A 20,132-nucleotide genomic window follows, 5' to 3' on the forward strand; every position below is an offset into this window, starting at 1 on the left:
GTTTTGTGTAGACTTATGGAGTTCGTAGGTAATCAATAATAGAAGTTTCTTTAAAATAAATTTTCTTGGATTGGTAATCATCTGGCACAAAACCAGTTCAATTAAAAAGATTTCAGACTCAGCTTTATTTTGTGCTCCCCGTACTAGATGGCATTTAACTTTCCCGAAGGCGGTCAGGTGGAGGGTCACACCGCCCGGCCGTTCCCATCCGCTCCACTGGCTTGCAGCGTAGCGCAGGGTCGCTCGGGGGGCCAGCAGTGTTGTTTGTGGCAGAAACCCAGCCAGGCTGAGGGCAGTAAAGCGGCTTTGAAACCTGGGAAGGTTTAGCTCTGTCCAAATGACAGGCAGTTAATTAACTGAGCTTTCCGTGCTGAGAGCACGGGGAGACGAACAGAAATGAAGTGTTGGTAAACTCAGGGTCCAGTGTTATTTCATTGCTGAACTGCTTTTTTTTTCCTGGGAGTAACGATAGTCAGCTCTGGCAGAAGAGGAAATAATTGCACAGCAGGCAAATTACCTGGCTTTGCTGAGCTTGCGAGTGAGTGAGGCTGTGTCCAGTGCCACCACTGGGAAAAGCACAGCACCATCCCAGTGGGTCTGGGTGTCTGCACTCCGTGTGTATGTGTGACACCCACACTAACCCGTATCGGAACACCAGGATGCTCTGCGCAAATAAGGGGGCGCTTTAGCGAATTCATGTTGCGTGTAGGACGTACGAAAGCTTCCGGAGGAAGATCTGAGAAGTGCCCGAGTGATTCAGGTTCTGCCAGGGGCAGGAGCGCTGGTGAAGCCCCTCTTCCAGCTTTGTCCTGCATTGCACGTGAACCGTTTTGTTCCCGTTGACTTGCATTTCGGAAAAATTGTAGGAGCTTGCTTTATATCATCGGTGTTTGTGTAAGGCGGTCTCCAAACACAGGAGCTCTCGCAGAAACTGAGCTTTAGCTGGGCAGAAGTGCTGGTGCTGGAAATGCTGCACTTGCACAGATTCAGTCGCCTCATCTGACCACTGAATATCAGATATTCCTAGCAGTCATTGCAAGCAGTTTACTAAATACCTGAATGAATGAGTTCATTTGTGTGGCCGAATCGTTTGCAGGCAGGCCGTAGTTACCGGCGTGTTTGTGTGCGGTTGAACGCGCGTGCGTTGAGCCAGCGTTAGGTCACGCATTTTCAAAATCCAGTCTCACCCACTTTGCAGTTGGTTTCTTTTTGAAGCCGAGGGACAGAAAACAACTGCTACCTGACCGGCAAGGCTTGATCTGCAGCTACATTAACGTGCCCGGCGGTCCTCACCGGCAAAGCCCGTCGGCGTGGGGATGCCGAGACCTCAACAGACCCCTGCCACCAAACCCCGTGCGTCGCTGGCTGCGGGTGCCGTCACCCCGCGTCGTGCCGCAGCTCTGCACGTGGGGGGATGCCGGGGCACAGCTCCTGCGGCAGCGTCCGCGGGGACGGACGCCGTTGGGCTCAAACCCCGGGTTTTTGGGGCAACCCCTTTAGCTGTGTGCTCCGGTCCGTGTGTGTGTGTGTGTGGTGAGAGAGCTGTGGTTCGGTAGGGACGCGGTGGTGCGGTAACCCAGAGCCGTGTTCCTGCTAACTGGGGTGAGCTTTTTTCATTTTATACAGACTTCAAACGCTGAAAAACATAGAGCAGGTACTTACGGGGAAATAGGACATCTTTACACAAAGAGAAGTTGCACTCTGACTGGATTTGCCTGTTGTAAGGATTTATAATCCTGTTAAGAGAGATTATGCCTGGTAATTTTATGCACATTTAGTCTCCCTCTAAGGCAAAGCTGAGGCATTAAACTCTCTTCGCTAAGCATCTCAGATTGGATTTGAACTGCTGTTCTGGATGCAGAAGGCCAAAATTCCATCCACTTTACCATTACAATGCTCCTGAAATAATCTATGGAAATATGATTTTGCGGCTAGGAAGCGATCCCGCAGCTCTGACTCGGGCAGCGCTCTCATCGGCTTCGGGGGGAGCTCTGCCCGAAGGGCAAGTGCACAGAGTATACAGTCGAAACCGTGTTGTTATTGTTAGTAGTTTATATTTAAGTTGCTGTATATAGAATATATTTATAGTCAAAATGTCTGAGGTAGTGAAATGTACTGTAGTGTCACTTAATAAATTCCACAGTGTCTTTCAAAAGGTATTTTTTCTTTTCTTTTCTTTTTCCTCTTTTTTTTTTTTCTTTTTTTTCTGTTTGTTTTCAACTAGGACCCCTACTATGGCTGGTGGCCTATTTTCTATTGACAGAAACTACTTTGAAGAGATAGGAACTTACGATGCAGGAATGGATATCTGGGGTGGCGAGAATCTTGAAATGTCTTTTAGGGTAATTGCCGTTTTCCTTCATTTTCTGTCAACAAACACAGTTGTGCTGTAACCGTTCCTACACTGCAGACAGGGCGCTTCTGCTTTAGCTGCCATGCAAGTCATGGGTTAATGTAAATTCTTAAGATATTTGGGGATGCCTCATTATAGTATTTTGGTCCTTTTACTGCATGAAACATTTTATTACTGTTTGGAATTTTTGAGACTTTCAAAATAATATGTATTTTAGTAATATGTTTCTTTATAAAAGAAATGAGGCTTTCTGTGAGCTAGTGCAAATGGTAACTGACATAAACAAGATATAAACTTGTATAGTGTTAAAAAAAAATAAATTCAAGTATATGTTTTAACAGAAATATTTGAAAGTGCATGTCATCATGAACTTGCAAGTTCTGGCTGCCATTTTTACTCTGTGCGAGAGCCAAGCTCGCGGAGAAATTTCACGTCCTGCAGAAAAGTGACTATTTCTGCTGAGGATAGGTATGTTGCCCATGACAAGACTAAAATCCCTTTGAGTGAAATGCATTTAGTAGTTGTCCTTTAGACATAAAGGAAAATTGGAAAATTGAGTCTTTGATAAGTAACTGTTAGAAGGGATGTTGAAAATTACTTTGAACATCTCCGCTGTACCACAGTTTATGCATTTTAAGTAAGTATGCAAAATAAACCCCAGTGTCCTTGTCTAGTACCCATAGGACATGATGGGGATATCCTTCTTTCTTTTTTTTTTTTTGTGTCTTTTGTCTTCAGCCAGGGCTGGTAGGCTATTTTCTATTGACAGAAACTACTTTGAAGATTTTCGTAAAGCAAGTATTTCTAGAGAAGATGAACTGAGAATTTGAAAGCATTTTCAGGCCATTTTCTATAAACTATAATAATTCCCTTTCCAGTAAAATAGAAGTGTAGAGTTACTTCTTCTGAGCAGTAATGTTTTAAATCAGTGGACTTCAACATTTTTTGGTGTATAGACCCCTAAGAATAATCCTTGGATTTATATAGGCCCCTGTGTAGGAGCTTATTTTTAACTTAAGCCTGTTAGTAGGCTTGTTTTTCATGTTGTTAGAAGTGATCCGTGGAGCAGAGAGTGACTAGCACCGCTTTAAAGCGTTAAATATGTGCCTCTCATAGACTAATCTGCATGTTACTACTGTTCATTTTTCACCGAGTATCAGAGTTGTGATTTCTGTAAACTGAAGTTCGCCCAGTTCATTGAAATTTTAAGATCGGAATTGCCGGTGCACATTAAACCCTGACAGAGGGAACCTCCAAGCCGTTTGTTATTGCTGGCGTTTATCGCTTACAGAAAACCTTCTGCAGGACCAATTTTGGGTGATAACTGTGGAAAGGTCCCACTCTCATTAGTGAAGAGTCTAAAATATTTAACTCTCCTTTTGGAAAAACACTGGGTTTTCATCATAGAAATGATAATCCCTGAAAAACCAACTCTAATACAAAGGGACAAACAAGGCGATTTTTTTTAAGAGTCCGTACTGGAGAATATGTGGAAGTTGATTCTCCGTGGGCTCCTTTTGGCAGTGGCTATTTTTGTTACCAAAGATACAAATAGTGATCATTTTTCTGTCAGGCCTTGTAAGCACAACAGAATAAAATAATTTACAATTCCATGGCCTTTTCCTGCTCCCTGGCATAATAGATTCATTTTGGCAGAAAGCATTTGATCTTCTGCTGAGAGCAGCATGTGAGTGTGTATTCAGCTTCCAGCATATGTTAAAGAAATGCCCTAACTAGGATATTCTTAATGCATACTCTTGCTCGAATAATGCTAATATATTTTGAAAAGCTTTCCTGAGGAGTTTAGCAATTTAATGGTGGTGTTCTGTCTTCATCTTGTGCTGTTCTGCTCTGGCTCCTGGCAGCTGCGTGGGAAACCTGTCGGGATTCGTGGCGTGAGTCAGCCAGCTCCTGGTCGGGATGATTTGGGGTTTGCGGTCATGTGTAGTGCAGGTTGAGCTGATACCTCTGCCTTTGGTACAATTTCTGTGGTTCTGCTTCCTGGGCACTTCTATAATTTATATAACACATATATATAATAGTACTTGGAGGGTTTGTTTTTCTTTTCTCCCCCCCCACTTCCCTAAATAATCATTCCTTGAGTCCTGTTTCAAATTGGACTTGAATTCTATTCAGTGCTTATATGAGTAAGGCAGTGATGGGCTTAGTTTCTGTAAATTTTGTGAGAATACTGTCATGAGATCTTCGTTTCAGCTTTAAATTAAAAATCTCAGTCCAAAATAGGTGGAAAGACAAAGACCAATGATAGCCGTGCTCTCCGCAGAAAGCCCCGGTGATAGAAGCAGGGAAGCAGCTCTGCCATTATTCTTCTTTTACTCGTTAAGACCGAGGTGGGGGGAGTGGGAGAGGAAGCGCATGAATTTTGGGGCATCATATTAGAGAACATTATTTTATGTCTTCAGAAGATTTTCCCACTTAAACTTCAAGAAACATTACCAGCGTGCATCAGCCTAATAAGAGGGCATGGTGTCAAGAATAGAAATAAAATTATGTGCTTCCAGCACCGGGAGATTACCATGGAAATGCCAGGCAGCCATACGATGCGATTTCTTGGCATTTAGAGCCTTCGCCTGTAAAGAAAACCAACCAAATAGTCAAGTACATCAAGTACGACTAGATCAATAAAAGGCCTCTGCATTGAAAAACCTATCTGATGTCAAACACCTGCAGAAAATGGGTAGCAAAGAGTGCCAAGGGGCTGGGGATGTTCCTCCAGCAGCCGCTTTACAAACCTGCAATTACCCAGCAGGTTTCCGGAATATCTCATTGCAGTCAGGAAAACACCGGGACTAAATCTTGGTTTGGAAAATTACTATGATAGGAGTCAGCCGTGAGGATGTTTCTAGAGGTCTTATTACATTGGATGTTTTTATCATCAAATGAAAGGGGGTTCGTTTGGGTGTTGGTCCGGTATTCAGAAAACAAACCCCCAAATCCCCATCTTGATGATCCCTGCATCCTCAAAAAAATGTTATAAATGCCTTTGCCTCCCCTGGCTAAAGTCTGCGACCATCTCATCTGCAACCAGCAGCGGCAGTGGCACTATCCTCAACGTAATGATTAAAAGGACTTGCAGTATTTTTGCTCTCAGAGAGGCACACAGGCATTTCTCGGCTGGACGCGGTGCCCCGGGGAGGGCTCAGGAGCAGCATCCACAGCGGGGTCCCGTGTAGGGTTCAGTTATGGAATTTAGTTATCGGGCCTGAAAGTAGCTCATGGTCGCAAGAGCATTCCAGACGCCTTTAGAAGGCCTTGAACAGAATAAACAAGAAGATAGAGAAAGAAAGATGGCAGTTAGAAAAACACAGGTGCGCATTCCACGATAAAGGGAACTTGGCACAAACAACCTCAATTCAGGGGCGTATCTCGACCGATTGGACTGAGACAAGTCTTGCATGCTCTAACTAACACAGCCAATTACGTTCAGTGTTTATGCGCGTGTATAGAATGAGTATAACTAACTGTATCTTATGTTTATGTGCGTGGACAGTATCAATGTAACCAATCACCGCTTATGCTTGTGCGCGTGGACACCAAATGCTTGCGTGCAGCAGCCAATCAAAGTTTCTAAACGACTTAGAGAATTGTATAAAAATGATCAGTCAAGCTCAATAAACTGGCGACTTTAATCATCATATTGGTGTTCTATCGTCCGGGCCCCGCACGGAATAATCCCTAAACCCTACAGTCCCGCATCTCCCCGCTGCCTGGCTGGGCAGCGCCGGGGCCGAGTCCCAGATCCTGGACTAACGACACATAGTCAAAGTCAGTCTGTCCTGTCGGGGCAGCTGCTCCGTTCCTGGAAAACACCGCACGTGAGCATGGTGATGTGTGCAGCTGTGTACAATTTCCTTATTGCTGGGTAAATCGGTATTTCCTCTTTTCGCTGTGCTGCTGCTCATTGCTGAACGGTCTTTAATGATGCCTTTTGGAGGATGCTTTTTAATAATGACAATTGGGGAAAAAAACCCAGAACAACAAAATCCTGGCAGGAGTCTCTTACAGCTGTAAGGGTCACTTTAGTAAATGAAAACCTCATTTATTCTTGAAAACTTACTCTATTTTTATTTATAGAATTCCTTAAACATTTTTAATTTTCTGTTAAATGCTGTAAGTGGTTTTTTCCCAGTTGGAGAATGCCCTGAAAACTCGATAGTCAGAAAGGAGCTCATATAGCTTTGGAAAGGGTATTAAAAATAATCTGCCCATCAGAAGAAAAAAAGAAGATTATTCTTTAGAATAATCCCAGTAGGCCAAAGCAAGGCTAGAGAAAGCAAATGCGTACTCTAGCAGGAATAAGATGCTGTTTACTTTTGGTTTTCTGGCAGCTGTTGGAAGTGCAGAAGAGGGAAACATGCAGATGTTTCCACGTGTATTTCCCAAGTAGTGTGATATAGTTATATGTCATTCTTGGTCTCTGAAACTTCCGTTTCAACTGTTGTAGGAATTCTTACGCTAAATGAATAAGGAGCAAGGATGTTTAATTCACTTGTAGCTTAGCATAGTATCCGAGCTATAGAAATACTCATCTTACAGCCTGTGTCAACGGCCGGCGCGTTGTGCAGACTCCGCGTTGTGCAGCAAAAGGGACTGTCTCGGTGCCAGGGAACAGGCACGGCCAAACCGCAGCCCCCTTGCCGTGTCCCGTCGTGGCCGCTGCTGCTGGAGCCAGGAGCGACATCCTGAAGGTCGCTGCTCGCTTGATGTAAACGCTGGTGAGGCTGAATGCTATCGATGAAGCTTTTCCAGATATGCACAAAGGATTATTAATAGCAATTTTTCAGCCTGACTGTATGCAAGGTCTCAACTTCTAGCTGCCAAATTATAGGTGTAAGAGAGTATTTAAACACGTTTAAGTAAACAGTTTTAGCAGAATCGCTTATTTGGATGACTGGAAGACCAGTGCTGTATAATTACGGGCATAACAGCGTGCAACTCCTGGTGAGGCTGGAAAGGTTGCGTGCATGCAAGATTATTTTCAGAAGTACACTGTGACATTGAAGTTAATTTTGTGTGTTGGTGAGTGGAATTGGGGGTATATAAATCCCTAATCACCTGGAAAACCGATTGAAAATCTATCTCTGTGCTTTTCAATATTATTTAGCTGTTTGAATATACGAACTAATTTTAGGAGCACAGTTTGCTCACAAAGTGTACTCAAAATATGTTTGTGTGCTTACATTTAAAGCATACAGCATTTTTCCTTTTCTTTGGATTGCATTAATTTTTCTGTATGTCAGGATTCTTACGTTTCTAAGGGAAAATATTCAAGATACACCAGTTCAGTTGATTTCATTATAGAGATCTTTGGTACTGGAGTTTTCAGGATTTTTTTTCTTCCCAATTATTACTTACGCATCACTGCGTAGCAGCAGACAAGTTTAACTCATTTAACATAAGTGTGCCTGCGTGTTAACTTACATTCCAGCTGCAGTAATCTTTGGGGATTTTTTTTAACCACAGCTTTGATCTGTGCATATACGCATGAGATGTTTAATCTGAGACCATCGTCGTGCCCCCCAGTGCCCGGCTCACCCAGACCCCCACCCCCACTGGGTGTAGGTGTCCGTGGAGACCACCAGAGGTGTGATTACAGCCTCCCACCCAGGGATGCTGGCTTCAGCAGCACCGCCGACCCAAAGCAATGGCAGCCTTGCTGTACCAAGGAACAGAAAGCACCGAGAAAACAGGGAAGCAAAGGACGGGATTTGCTGTTAGTGGGCTGGAGAGACTCACCTGTAAAGGACAAGCCGGCGTGGGTGGTGTTTTCCTTTTGGATATAGGTAGATGATAAGTACTCTTGCCGCCCCAACATAAACAAACATCAGCAGAGCTACAGTATTTTTTCTGTGTTTTAAAATTTGGAGTAAAGCCTCAAAGTTGCTTTATTTGCATACAACTTGTTATTAGCCTTAAATATTCCTGATTGACGTGCGCTGAGATTTGCAGGAACTGACTTTGACTCAGCGTTCAGAAATGATGGAAGTGAAAAAAACCCTGACAGTGGGCTGCACAGGGATCAGACAGTTTAATGCGCTTGTTTTATGCAATAATAGGAATGATTTTAAAATGGCTGTGAAATCAAAGGTAGTTCTAAATAATTAATGCCTATGTTTAAAAAGGGATAAATTATGTGGGCAAATACAAGCTTAAGTTTTAATTCCATGGCGTGCATTGTCTTGCCACAAATTTTGAATTAATTAATATTTGTAAGCAAAAAGATAAATAGAAAACGGGTTAGTCTCTCATGCATTTATAGAAGGTAAATTATAACACGCTGGATTGGACAGCTCATTTTCCAGACCAAGGAAATGCAGCAGATCTGCTGGATCTGTTCTTCACTGAAACATTTCAATGAGAGGCGCTCTGGAAATTATCTCCTGAGTCAGGAGAAGATGGAGATTGATACGAACTGCTGGGTGGGAAAATGGGTAGTGCTGAAGGACAAGATGTCAGGCTGGGGACAGGTCACTATTGGAGTTTCTTAACTGTAAAGTTGCAGCTGGATGTTGGGTTTTTTCACTAAATAACTTCTCACAAAAGGTGGGGAATGAAGTCGTGGAACGTGCTGGGTTGGAAGATGCAGAGAGGGACTTGAAGTATGATTTAAGTACCATGGCTGGAAGAATATCTGATTTTGGGTAATTCATTCAGGTGGAAGGAGAAGGGTTAAACTTCAGAGGAAAGGGGAAGGAGGATACCTTCAACCTTAAAAATGATGATGTGACAATAACTGGTTTATGAATAATTCAGTGTGAAAATCAGTTAAAACTTTTTTTTTTTTTAATGAGATACATCAATCTTGTACCAGAATATTTGCAATCTGGCTGTCTTTAGTCCCTCGCTGCATTTAGTCGCTGTCAGGGCCCTTATTGCCTGTTCCGATGGGTGGGAGGTCAGTAAATTGGAATATTGCTGACCCAAGGGCTGCGGTTCCCACCTGCTCTCCCCCGCAGCAAACGCTGCTGGTGAGTGCTTAGCACAGGGATTGCGGAGGTTTGCCAAGGGCAGGTTTTGGTGGGCAGAAAGTCTCGATGTGGCAATCTGGGGTGAGATGCTGGCTCTCTTTGTTGTTCTTCTTCGTTCTCTCTTCCCAGAAAATGACTACAAGGACTGTAGGAAAGCAATAATTCATAAAATCGTTGCCATGTTCAGAAAAACCTAGGCGTGTTGGAGGAAAGATAGAGTTCATTGGAAATACCTGATTCCCAAGCTGTAGGATCCCTGGAAATTTTGCTGGCTTAAAAAATATATTGAATGTTAAAATGAAAAAGGCTGCAATAAAATTTAATGGCAGTTTCTCTCAAAAATTCTTGGAGCATTACATGGAGCAGGCACCAGTGTCAGTAAAAAGCTGCTGGCAGGTATTGAAGACCTGACCTGAGGTGTCGTCTACAAAGAGCTTTTCAATGGCAAAGTAGCAGGGACGATTTTGGTATTCACTGTAGTTGCAATGAAGAGTGATCAAATGTATTACCATAGCATATCTTGTCTGTATTGTGAACAGATCTCTGGAATCCCACAATCCTTAACCATTATATGAACTTTTGCAAAGTAGTCATTTTACCATGGAATATTCAGGAAGGTTGATTTGTTTGGGTTTTTAAAATAATATTGAAAAAAATAAAAATCCTTTTCTTCTGAACAGGGTGCAGGTTCATCCGCCTTCCTATGACAACTGTAATAGATGGCAGATTGTACCAAAGACAGCCAAAAATGTGCTGAAAAAAATGTACAGGAACACACATTTTAAAAAATGGTAGCGTGGGAGGAATTTCCTGCCAGGGAGAGTAGTCGGAGGGGGAGAGCAGGAGCAACCTGGAGGCGGAATGGTGGTCCTTGGGCAGAGCCCGTGGGTTAAAGCACACCTCAAATTGGCCGTGCTCATTCCTGTCCAGTCCAGTGGGTTCCTCCCAGGTTGCTCTGTAAGTATATCAGCAGCGTGCGTTTCAGTCCTAACGCACGCTCCCTTTCGGCGCAGTCGCGTGTTCCTTGGCATCCATCAGCTTGAAGTTTCACCTGAACTGACTAGTTGTCACTGAGCTGCAAAACACAAGATGTTAAACACAAGACTATTTTGATGTTGTCGTTGCTTATCCCAACAGACTACATCACTTAGCATACTAATGAAATTATGTAAAAAGGATTTAGCCCTAATTAAATAAAATCTGCATTAAGTTACTATGGTAACTTACGTCTGTGTCAAGGAGCTCTAATTACAAGACTGTACCAGCATTCCTGTTTAAAACACCCAGTGGTTCTTAAACTCTGTGGTTTATTACCAGGAGATATTGTAAATTTTAGTCCTGCTGGCTGCTTAGGAGGAGACTAAAGCAAAGGGTGGGACGAGCCTAAATAAGGAACTGGGCAGTTGGTAATACCTTTGTTGACACCAAAAATGTCAGTGAACCTTAGTGAAGAGTGAATCCCAGGGAATCGATACTGTCTGGCAGAACAGCAAAGCTTTGTAACCCCATAAGCATCCGATGGAAATCTTTGTTTGCGCCTGTGTTCACCCGGCTGCCTGTGTTATGCCTCCAGTTCTGCCAGCTTGGACCTTCAGCCTTCTTTAGTTTCTTCTCTAGTTCTTTTCAGAGCCTGGGAAGGTGGGAGATTGCAGAGCAGCGGTTAATACACAAACTGATCTATATCATACCAAGAGTCCAGTGATCTGACAGAAAAATACGTTACTTCATTTAACAACAGGGTATTGAAGTCCAGGATTACTTGAATTTGTTCTTATGCTTGTGCAGTCATATTGAAGTCACTGAGCTTACTCAGAGTATAGATTTTGGCTCAAGTAGTAGAAAGGGACAGTTTGCATCTAGAAGTTCATCAAATTATCTTCTTTGTCTATAATTATTTTTTTTTGAGTTGGTCATGGTACTCACCAGCATATGAACCAGAGAACATACCTTTTGCATCTCTGTCTCACTGCTGTGGTTCTGTGATGTTCAGAGTACCTGTGCTTGCTGCTTTCTATTGCTGTCCATAATATTAACCAAGATCTGCTGTGCCTTTGCTCGGGATGGTCATGAACATGATTCTGCTTTGAAAAACACAAACATATATAACTATATTTTTATATATATATAAAAGTAAAAATTCTTCTCTGTTTCTTTAAATATTTTGAAACCCTGGAAAATCCAAATACACAGATAACATCCAGACCCTCCACTTAATCCATTACAGGATGACATATTTCTAAGGTGGTGGTTTCTGTATGTTTATGCTGTGAGAACACAGAACCAGGTGAACCACTCACACGAGCTTTCACGTTGCAGTTAAAGTCTGCACACTTTCCTTGCTATCAAGAGTTGTGCCCCTGCTGTTTCCCTTAAACTCTTGCTTGAAATTCCCTGTTAAACTGTGAGCTGGGGAGATAAATCAGGAGATAGCTGCTAACCTGTCTGTCAGAGTCCCTCCTGCTATAAACTCAGCGCGTCCTGTATTTGTTTTAGTCAACGTTGTCTGCATATTTCAATTTCAGATCTGGCAGTGCGGCGGCTCCCTTGAGATTGTCACCTGCTCCCACGTTGGCCACGTTTTCCGAAAGGCAACACCTTACACCTTCCCAGGTGGCACGGGACACGTCATCAACAAGAACAACAGGAGACTGGCAGAGGTCTGGATGGATGAGTTTAAGGACTTCTTCTATATAATATCCCCAGGTAAGAAATTATTTTCTGATCATATTACGGTCTGTAAAGCTGTCCGGAAAAAGAAAAGTGTAAATGTAAGGCACATACAGGTAAGTGTAGACATGTATGCATCTATATGTACTGAAAGTTGAGACGTAACAGCAAAGTGCTTTCAAAATCCAAGGAAATGTCGTTTCCATGCATCAAAACCTTCTATATTCTGTTCCCAAGATAAAAATATTAGTTAAGGCTCCTTCTCTCCCAAAGATTTTAAGGGTTTTTTTCAGAATGTTATTCTTATAACGTTAGTCTGCAAGCAAGTAGCAAAGCTCTTTGACCCATTTAGTTTAAGAAATGCAGAATTTGGCCAGATTATCCTTATGATCCCTGAAGGTCCCTTCAAAAGGCGTCAACGGGAGGGACAGCAGAGGTGCTCCAGGTCACTGCATGGACAGCAGGAGTCCTTCGGAGCACAAGACTCGGTGCCATGAAGTATCTTCACCATGTCCTTCTGTCTCTCACCACTGCTAAGTATCAGTCCTCAGGAGAAACACTCTTCTAAACATACAGATTTATCTTCTTTTTATTGATTTTCATTTATGTTTCAGTATAGTGCACATAGCCCATTCAGATTATGTACAGTGTAATCACACATATCACACATGATTATTTGAGGTAAAAAACATATTCCTCTTTGACCTTGCAACAGTTGTTAAGGGTTATATTGTGGGTAAATATTCTGATGAAATAACCCAACGTTGTTATGTTAAAGCTGGGGATGTTTTTATCAGAAGGTAACTATGGCCTCCATATGAGTGAGCTTAGTGGAGTAGATAGGTTAAAAAGGGAGTGGGACGTGGGGGTTTCATTACTCTCCAGGCGGCTCTCTGAGGTCTCCCTCTGAGAAGGACGTGTCCTATTCAGCTTGGTGCAGAGCTGCCTCCCCGCGGGGCTCCCTGGGCTGGCCAGAGCCATCGCTTTGGTTTGGATGGACATTCAACATGTGCACATGAAGTGTCATCGCATTTTAGTTAATCTTTTTTTTTTTTTTTCCCTCTTTATTTAAGCATCAGTTTACTTCACGCAACTAACTCTTAAATAGATCTTGGTCTTCAGAATAATATAACAACTACTCTCCAGCCTCTTACATGGCAGTTTTCATGTTCTTACTTTCATCATTTAAAATTTACCTGTTCATTTTAAAAATAAGGCTTGGAGACAATTAAATTTTTATCAAACTTAGAGTTTTAAGCAAAACTGTTTTTTTTACCTGAACAAACACAAGAATCAAAAGCTTTAACGAGTGGCTGTGATCAGGGAAAAAAGAGTATATACCTTCAGTGCTGGCTCTCTGGTAAAAACTGTTTTGCACCTGTATTTCAAGTAGTCTTTTGGTGACAGCCAACTTCTTAAAGCAGGCATTTTGAGCCAAGCCTTTTCTTTCTATAAATCAGGACCAGTAGTTTTATTTCATTTGATTTGACTGAAGTAAATGAAAAATAAGGTTAATATACTTTATAATGCTATTTTTCTTTTAAAGATTTGTATATAAAATGGAAAACTGTTCTGGGTGGGGGTTTTTTTACTCTAAGCTGTTTTACTGATACCTCAAAATTATATAGTTAATAAAAACTAAGTTGCTTCAGTTCAAAAGCCAGAATACACCGTGTCTTATGTATGAAAGCCCGTTATTTTTCATAGTATTTACAAATTATTCCTTTAAATGCCTGTGGTGGAGTATAGCCATGGACTATGTGAGCTATTGTTACTATTTTATTGTGTGCTCTGGGATAATCTTCCCATTCTTCCATCTTTAAACTTTCTTCCAATTTAAATTCTGTAGCAACAGAATCAGTTTAAATTTTTACAATCACCAAGAAGAAAACCCCGGACCATATTATTATCTGTATGAGTTTTGCGTTTCATCTCCAGCACAATTTACTGTTATTATACCTCAGCTCATTCCAGCTGCAAGCCTGCTTGTTTCCACAAGCTGTTTTGGCACTTGGATTTTTCCAGCGGTTCAGGACATCTCAGTCAATCATCAGGTGCCAACATGTAATCACAAGCTGTGAAGTCGGAAAACTCTTGGTTTCTGCATGGGTTATCGCACATGTCCTGTGGCTGTCACAGTGTGTGCTCATAAAATATTCTGAGTCTGTCCTGGAAAAGCCTTATCAAGCCAAAAAAATTTAAAGCATCATAAAAAAAGTCTATGCACACCTTAAGTGCCCCGTTAATGGTGTAGAAAAGACTTTTATATATCTATACCTTGTGTACCCTAAATATAGATGTATATAAATGTGTATATAACCAAAAGATGCAAGCATGAAACAAATCTTAAAAGTAAGTCAACAGACTGATGAAACCCCATCAGTCAGAGGTTTGGGTTGGCACCAAGTGTTTTTGGGAAGCATTCGCAGGGCTCTGCCTCCGCTCGGAGGAAAGGCCATTGCAAAACAACCCCATTGACAGGGTCCTCTTAAATATGGAAATTGAATTTTGTGTGGATTGTGTCCCTTTATAATTGGTAATTATATCTACCCCATTAAAGCTGAAGGAATAGGGTGTGTGACAGAAAATTTGGCTGACTGTTTCTAACGTAATTGGTTTCTGTTGTCTTGCAAGAGGAAGGGAAAAAAATGGAAAAAATAAATACAATGCTGACAAATGAATGTCTAATATGATGTAAAAGTGAATTTAAAACCCATGTAAGATGCAGTCAAGTTCAAACCATAAATACATCACATGGGATTAGCCATTCTTTAATTCAGTTCTCCCTTATTAAGTTTTTTTTTGTGTAGTCTCATAATACCAGTTCCCCATGCATTTTTGTTGAACTAAATGCATTTCTAATAATTTACCCTGAAAGCGTACATTTTCTTAAGAGCGTGAGGCATGCAAGTACTAACAATGTATATTCACTGCATAACGTTATGTGGTGAATACATTGCACTCTGTGCTTTTATATTCTGCCTTGACAGCAAGTTTTTCTAGGCTGATGAGGAGTTAGTTGCTTTAAGGCATTTAGGTGAGCTCAAGCTCTAAAAATATCATACTAAGGGCTATTTAAAATACAATACATTTTAAATGAGGTATTAGTAAAATGCATTTGAAAGTGACTAGAATAGTGATACGCATGGTAGAATCACTTAAAAATTTCAGTTTCAAAAAGAGTGCCAGATGAAATTGCTGCTGTGTAGTTTTCTAAAATGTGTTAATATTTCAGTTAAAAAATGCTCCCAAATTCATCATGTTTTAATTTTCAAATTCCAAAATGCAACACTCCAAATCCTAGCTAAAAACTTTATTGTTTTTCTATCTCTTTCTCTCTTCCATTGCTTTTCTTTTTGTTTTGGGATCTTCAAAGCAAGGGTCCCTTTGGTTACAGCAGGACTCCCTCTTAGGCCTTGATTTTCAAATTTTATTTTTTTTTTACCCTTTTTTCCACAGAATTTCTACTGAGATATTCTGAGTTGTGGGAGTGAGGAATTTAGTGCTGAGCAAAAGGTTAAGTTCAGATGTAGAAATTAAAATAAAAATGCCATGGGAAATATATCTGATTTAAGCCTACCTTTGACTAGCTTGCATATTTTTCCAGCACATCTGTAAAACCTGGAGCAAGTTCCCTCACTATGAACTTTCTCTGCTCTGCTCCTTCACTGATTTGACATGTCAGTCAGACCTCCAATGCAATAGATTAATTTGGAACTGCCCAATTAAAAGGAATGAAACTTACGGCAGTAAGAAATACCTATTTCCATCTATCGGAGTGTACACATTGCAGAATGCCCTGTAAATTGAGTGATGAAGTCATACCTCGGCAGATATAAGTATTTTAAATCTGAGATTTAGTTTTGGAAGTGGTTAACGAGGAGCACGTTGGATGACGTAAATCAGGACCTTAATCCTTTCTGCTGCTGGTTCCAGCCTGGAGCTATCCGGGGGGGGGCTTCTGTCGCAGGGCGTTCGTTATTCGGTGTAACATCTTCTGTCAAGGTGCTGGGTGGATGGATGGATGGATGGATGGATGCTGTCCGGGTTTGGAGGAGTGGTGAATACTGACGTGTCATCTTCTGAACTGGCTGGCATCCGGAGGTTCAGCTGGGTTGAAAATGCCCGATCTGAAGGTTTGGAAACATGCAAGTGCTTTTGATGGCAGAAGCCATTGTGAAGCTCTGTCTAGAAGAGGTCAAATGAGCACACGTTTTGAAGTTTCCTCATTAGCTCTTGTACCTTTGACAGGAGTTACAGATTATTTCCTATTGTATTGGAAAGGAGCTTCTGAAATCACTTTGGATAGTCAGTTTTGCAGCTACCTTTACAATTTCCTAGGTTTCAGCGAGCAGCAGGGGAGGATTTTGTCAGCGACGTTTTTTAACTTGGATGTCCAATATTAGGCTTTCTAGCCTGCATTTCATCAGCTGGTTTCCGAGGTGAGGAGACATCCCTTCTCCCATGGAAAAGACCAATTCTTGCCGTAGGCCATTTTAATTTAGGCTCCTAAGCACAGATATAAATGCAAGGCTATCTTTAACGAACCATTTTTCAGCAGTCTGACATCCAGTGGGATACCATGCATTGCAAATACTGCTTTCCACGATGATTCCTTTGGGAAGGAAAAGCTGCTAGTGGAGGCATCGTTATCCTTCTTCCACCTGGAGAGGAAAATCCTCTTTCAATTTCCCTATTAAAATTTCCCTGGGGTTGCCACAGGGCTGGGGTCCTTTAGCCCTTTCTTTTATACCAGTATGAGGCCAAGGTGGCTCTAAAAATGCAGTCTCCATCCAAAAAGATGGGAAGATAAGGAGACAGAAATCAAAACCGCCCCGCAGTATTTCAGTTCTAGGGGCAGGGCTGTACAGGGTAGGGGGGGACATTCCCTCTGCACCCCCAGGGTGGCCGGGTTTGAGCGTGCCTTTGGCTACTGGTGGTAAAAACAAGACCACAGTTAGACGAAGCACAAGGGGCTTACCTTGCCAGTGCTTAAATACCTGTGAATTCTGCTACCTGGGGAGGAAGACAGCTCTCTTTTCAACCGATTTATGGCTCTGTACATACAGCACAGCCTTTGGATCGTGCTGGGGCTTCCCTCGAAGATCCCTTGTGCAATCGCCGAGGAGACCCTCGTAAAGCTGTAAATCACGTCTCCCTTTCTCATGGTGTCGGCAAGCTCTCCCGGCGTGGGTTCCCTCCCCAGTACCGCTGCCGTCCTGGCCGCCGGTCCCTCCCCTCTCCCACCTGATGGACTTCATTCCTTCATCTCTGCCGTGGTTTGGCACGCTCCTTGCCGCTGGGCATCCCTGGGGGACAGGCATCCCACCCTCAAACTCGTTAGCCCAGAGATGGCAAATGGCCTTGGAGAGCTTTTGGCATGCAAAGGGCACGCACAAGAGGTGCGGTTGGGCTTGATGGCTCGGCTTCTTAACCTCGGCTCTGTGGGCAGGGGGGCGAGTTCATAATTTCTAGGCCATTTGCTTGCAATTGTTAGTTATAGGTACAACTGTGGAGCCGATGCAGGGTAAAACGATTCGTTTTTTGTCACGACAGTTTTTAATGAAACGTTTTCTTTTTCTTAGAAGAGTTAGGGTGAGATGCCAAGGTATTTTTTGTATGTGTTGTTAAGTTATTCCTTGTCTTTCTATGAACAAAACTGCTATTCACTTCTGAAATGAGCACAAATCAGCAGAAATTTAGTGCTGCTAAATGTACTCTCTCTTCTTTACACAGTTACGCGTTTGCAAATTTGCACAAAGTTCAAATAGAGAACCAATGAAGAAAATTTTATTGAGATAGAAAGGTGAAATTCGGTCAGTAACAGTGATGTTGGCAGGACAAGATTTGTTTAATTCAAAACTCGATGTCTGTTGCTGTTTCAGTCACTGGAAAGAATTTCACTATAGGTCTCCCTTATATTTTTCTGATATTTTTGAAGTTCTTTATGAATATGCTATATCAATTGACAATTAAAATGTGATGATGATGTTCCTCAGGATTAAGAAGCAAATGGAGGAGAAAGGTACTTAGAGGTTTTAGAAAATAAAGGTAACAATAACATTTTAACTACAAAAATTGTAATAAAAGTGCATAGGAAATAGTAAATTTTTTTAATAGGTCATTTCTAAATGTCAGAAATTATTTCCTTATATTATTAAACTGTTTTTTATCCTTTTGTCTGGCACGCCTTTCTCTTAGTTTATTAGTCTGAAAAATACAGATCTCTAGATAATTCTGTTAGAGAACAAAGTTGCATTTTAGTAATTAGGTCTCTGAAGCTATTATCTATCAGTGCACACTCATCTACTCAGCTCTCCTCTGGGACCTGATTAATTTGATTTCTTAGATGATGTCCTAAGAGAAAGAGGAACCAATGGTTGTTCACTGTGGCGTTGTGTTAAATATATCTTTTGGTATAATTAGGGTGCATACCCAGTAATTATATTTCAGGGTAAAAGTCTTGATCAATTGAGTTACGAATTGCTTTCTTGAGGCTGTCTGCTTGTAAAAATATAACTGCACTGAAGAAGAGCCCATCTGAATTTTTTTGTGGTCTTAGACAGATTTAAAATTGCTGCCTTCCTTTATCTTTGTAGAAGCTGTGCGTGGCTAAGAATAAAATCTTTTATTTCTGCTACCTCTGAATTTGGCCATCCTGTGTGTTGCCTGTTTGTTCATGCCACATGCTCAGATGAGTTAGGAACCAGAATTTTTAATATATCCAACCTAGATTAAAAAAAAAAAAAAAAAAAAAGAAAACCATACAGATTAAATTCTGTGCAGAATGATTTGAGTTGAAAAATAGGCTTAATTTGTCACATGGTGAGAGTAGGAGGAACGATTCTTGTAGAAAAAATACTCCATTTGTAGGTTATTTGGATTGGTGTGTGGGGAAACAATGCAGTTCTATTTTCCCTGTGTGTTTTGGAGTGCAGAGTGGCTTTGCTCTCTGGCTGGAGCCGTGTCCCAGCATTGTGAAAGCTCTGTTTGCTGCGGCTGGGATGGGTTTGAAAACTGAGAGTAAGATCACAAAATATGGTTGTAGTAAGGAACACTCACCTTTTTGTTTTAGTATAAATACTGCATTTGACAAGGAGTTTTGAATTTTTCCTGGCAGGAACCTAAGAGTCTGGAGCATGACTACAGTCTGAATCCACAAGAGCCAAATAATTCAGAAGAGTTTAAAAAAATCTCAGAAATGCTGGAATCACTTCAAAGGGGATTAAAGGAAGTCCCTTTCTTAGACAAGAGAAGAAATACATGAATTTGTTCTGAAAACGGAGGAGCGGCTGCATATTGCCCATTTTACAGTTGACGTCAGTAGCACTCTGAAGCCCATCTTATTTACCATAAGGTTAAAATGGTACCGGGGACTTGAGCTGACAAAGGAGGCTTTCCTCCTAAATCAGTACAAATCCTCGCAATTTTCTGACTGCAAAAAGTGTTCTTTCCTGATTCCTTGGGAAAGCAAAGTACCCAAAAGTGGGATGGCCGACCTCATCCCAGTGAGGCAAGGTGTGCCCCATGCAACACCAAGCTGCGAAGTGCTGCATATTCATTTGCTTTCACCAATTCTCTTTCCTTCCCTCCATGTCGATCTTTTATTGACATCCATCTTAAAAAAAATCTAATAGCTTAATAATTACTAATCTCTGTTAGTATATTTAGCAGTCAGCTTTCTGTCATTTTCACTATTATCCATTAAATTGCTAGTGTAATTGATGTAAATCAACGGTGCAGGATGACACTCCAGGTAGTTCTTTGCCATCAAACCAACTCATTCCTCACGTACAAGACCATTCATCTTATTTTACTGTTTCAAACACGTGTAAGCACGTTTGTGTATACCCAGGTGGATTTGCACGTATGTACCTTCTCAGGCTGTTTCAGTCACCCAGCACACTATTCCTAGCAGCCTTATTCACTTCTTTTTCAAGTTGTTCCAGCATATCTCATTCCACTCAGCCCGTATATTCCTAAATGTAGGCAGTTCCATCAATTTATGCATTAAAATACTGTATCTAATCATTGAATGGAAATAATTACATGCTCAGAATAGGCCTGCATTTGCACAGTCAGCTGAAAAAGATAATGCATATAATAGTTCAGTTTCTCTGTAC

At 41.6% G+C, this 20,132-nt stretch overlaps 1 protein-coding gene across 5 annotated transcripts in view; it reads left to right on the forward strand.

Annotated features, from left to right (window-relative positions):
• The window catches only part of GALNT13 (polypeptide N-acetylgalactosaminyltransferase 13), a 153,705-nt gene that overhangs the window by 93,550 nt on the left and 40,023 nt on the right, over window positions 1–20,132 (forward strand). For all 5 annotated transcript variants that reach the window (XR_007507113.1, XR_007507111.1, XR_007507112.1 and 2 more), the window contains exons 8-9: window positions 2,225–2,342; window positions 11,865–12,045. Coding sequence is in view for 2 of the 5 variants with exons in the window: in XM_049809347.1 (XP_049665304.1) it covers window positions 2,225–2,342; window positions 11,865–12,045 (299 nt within the window). In the remaining 3 variants the exon portion in view is untranslated. The remainder of the gene's footprint in view (window positions 1–2,224; window positions 2,343–11,864; window positions 12,046–20,132) is intronic.

Source organism: Accipiter gentilis, chromosome 1 (genome assembly GCF_929443795.1).
Source record: "Accipiter gentilis chromosome 1, bAccGen1.1, whole genome shotgun sequence".
Taxonomy (NCBI): Eukaryota; Metazoa; Chordata; class Aves; order Accipitriformes; family Accipitridae; genus Astur; species Astur gentilis.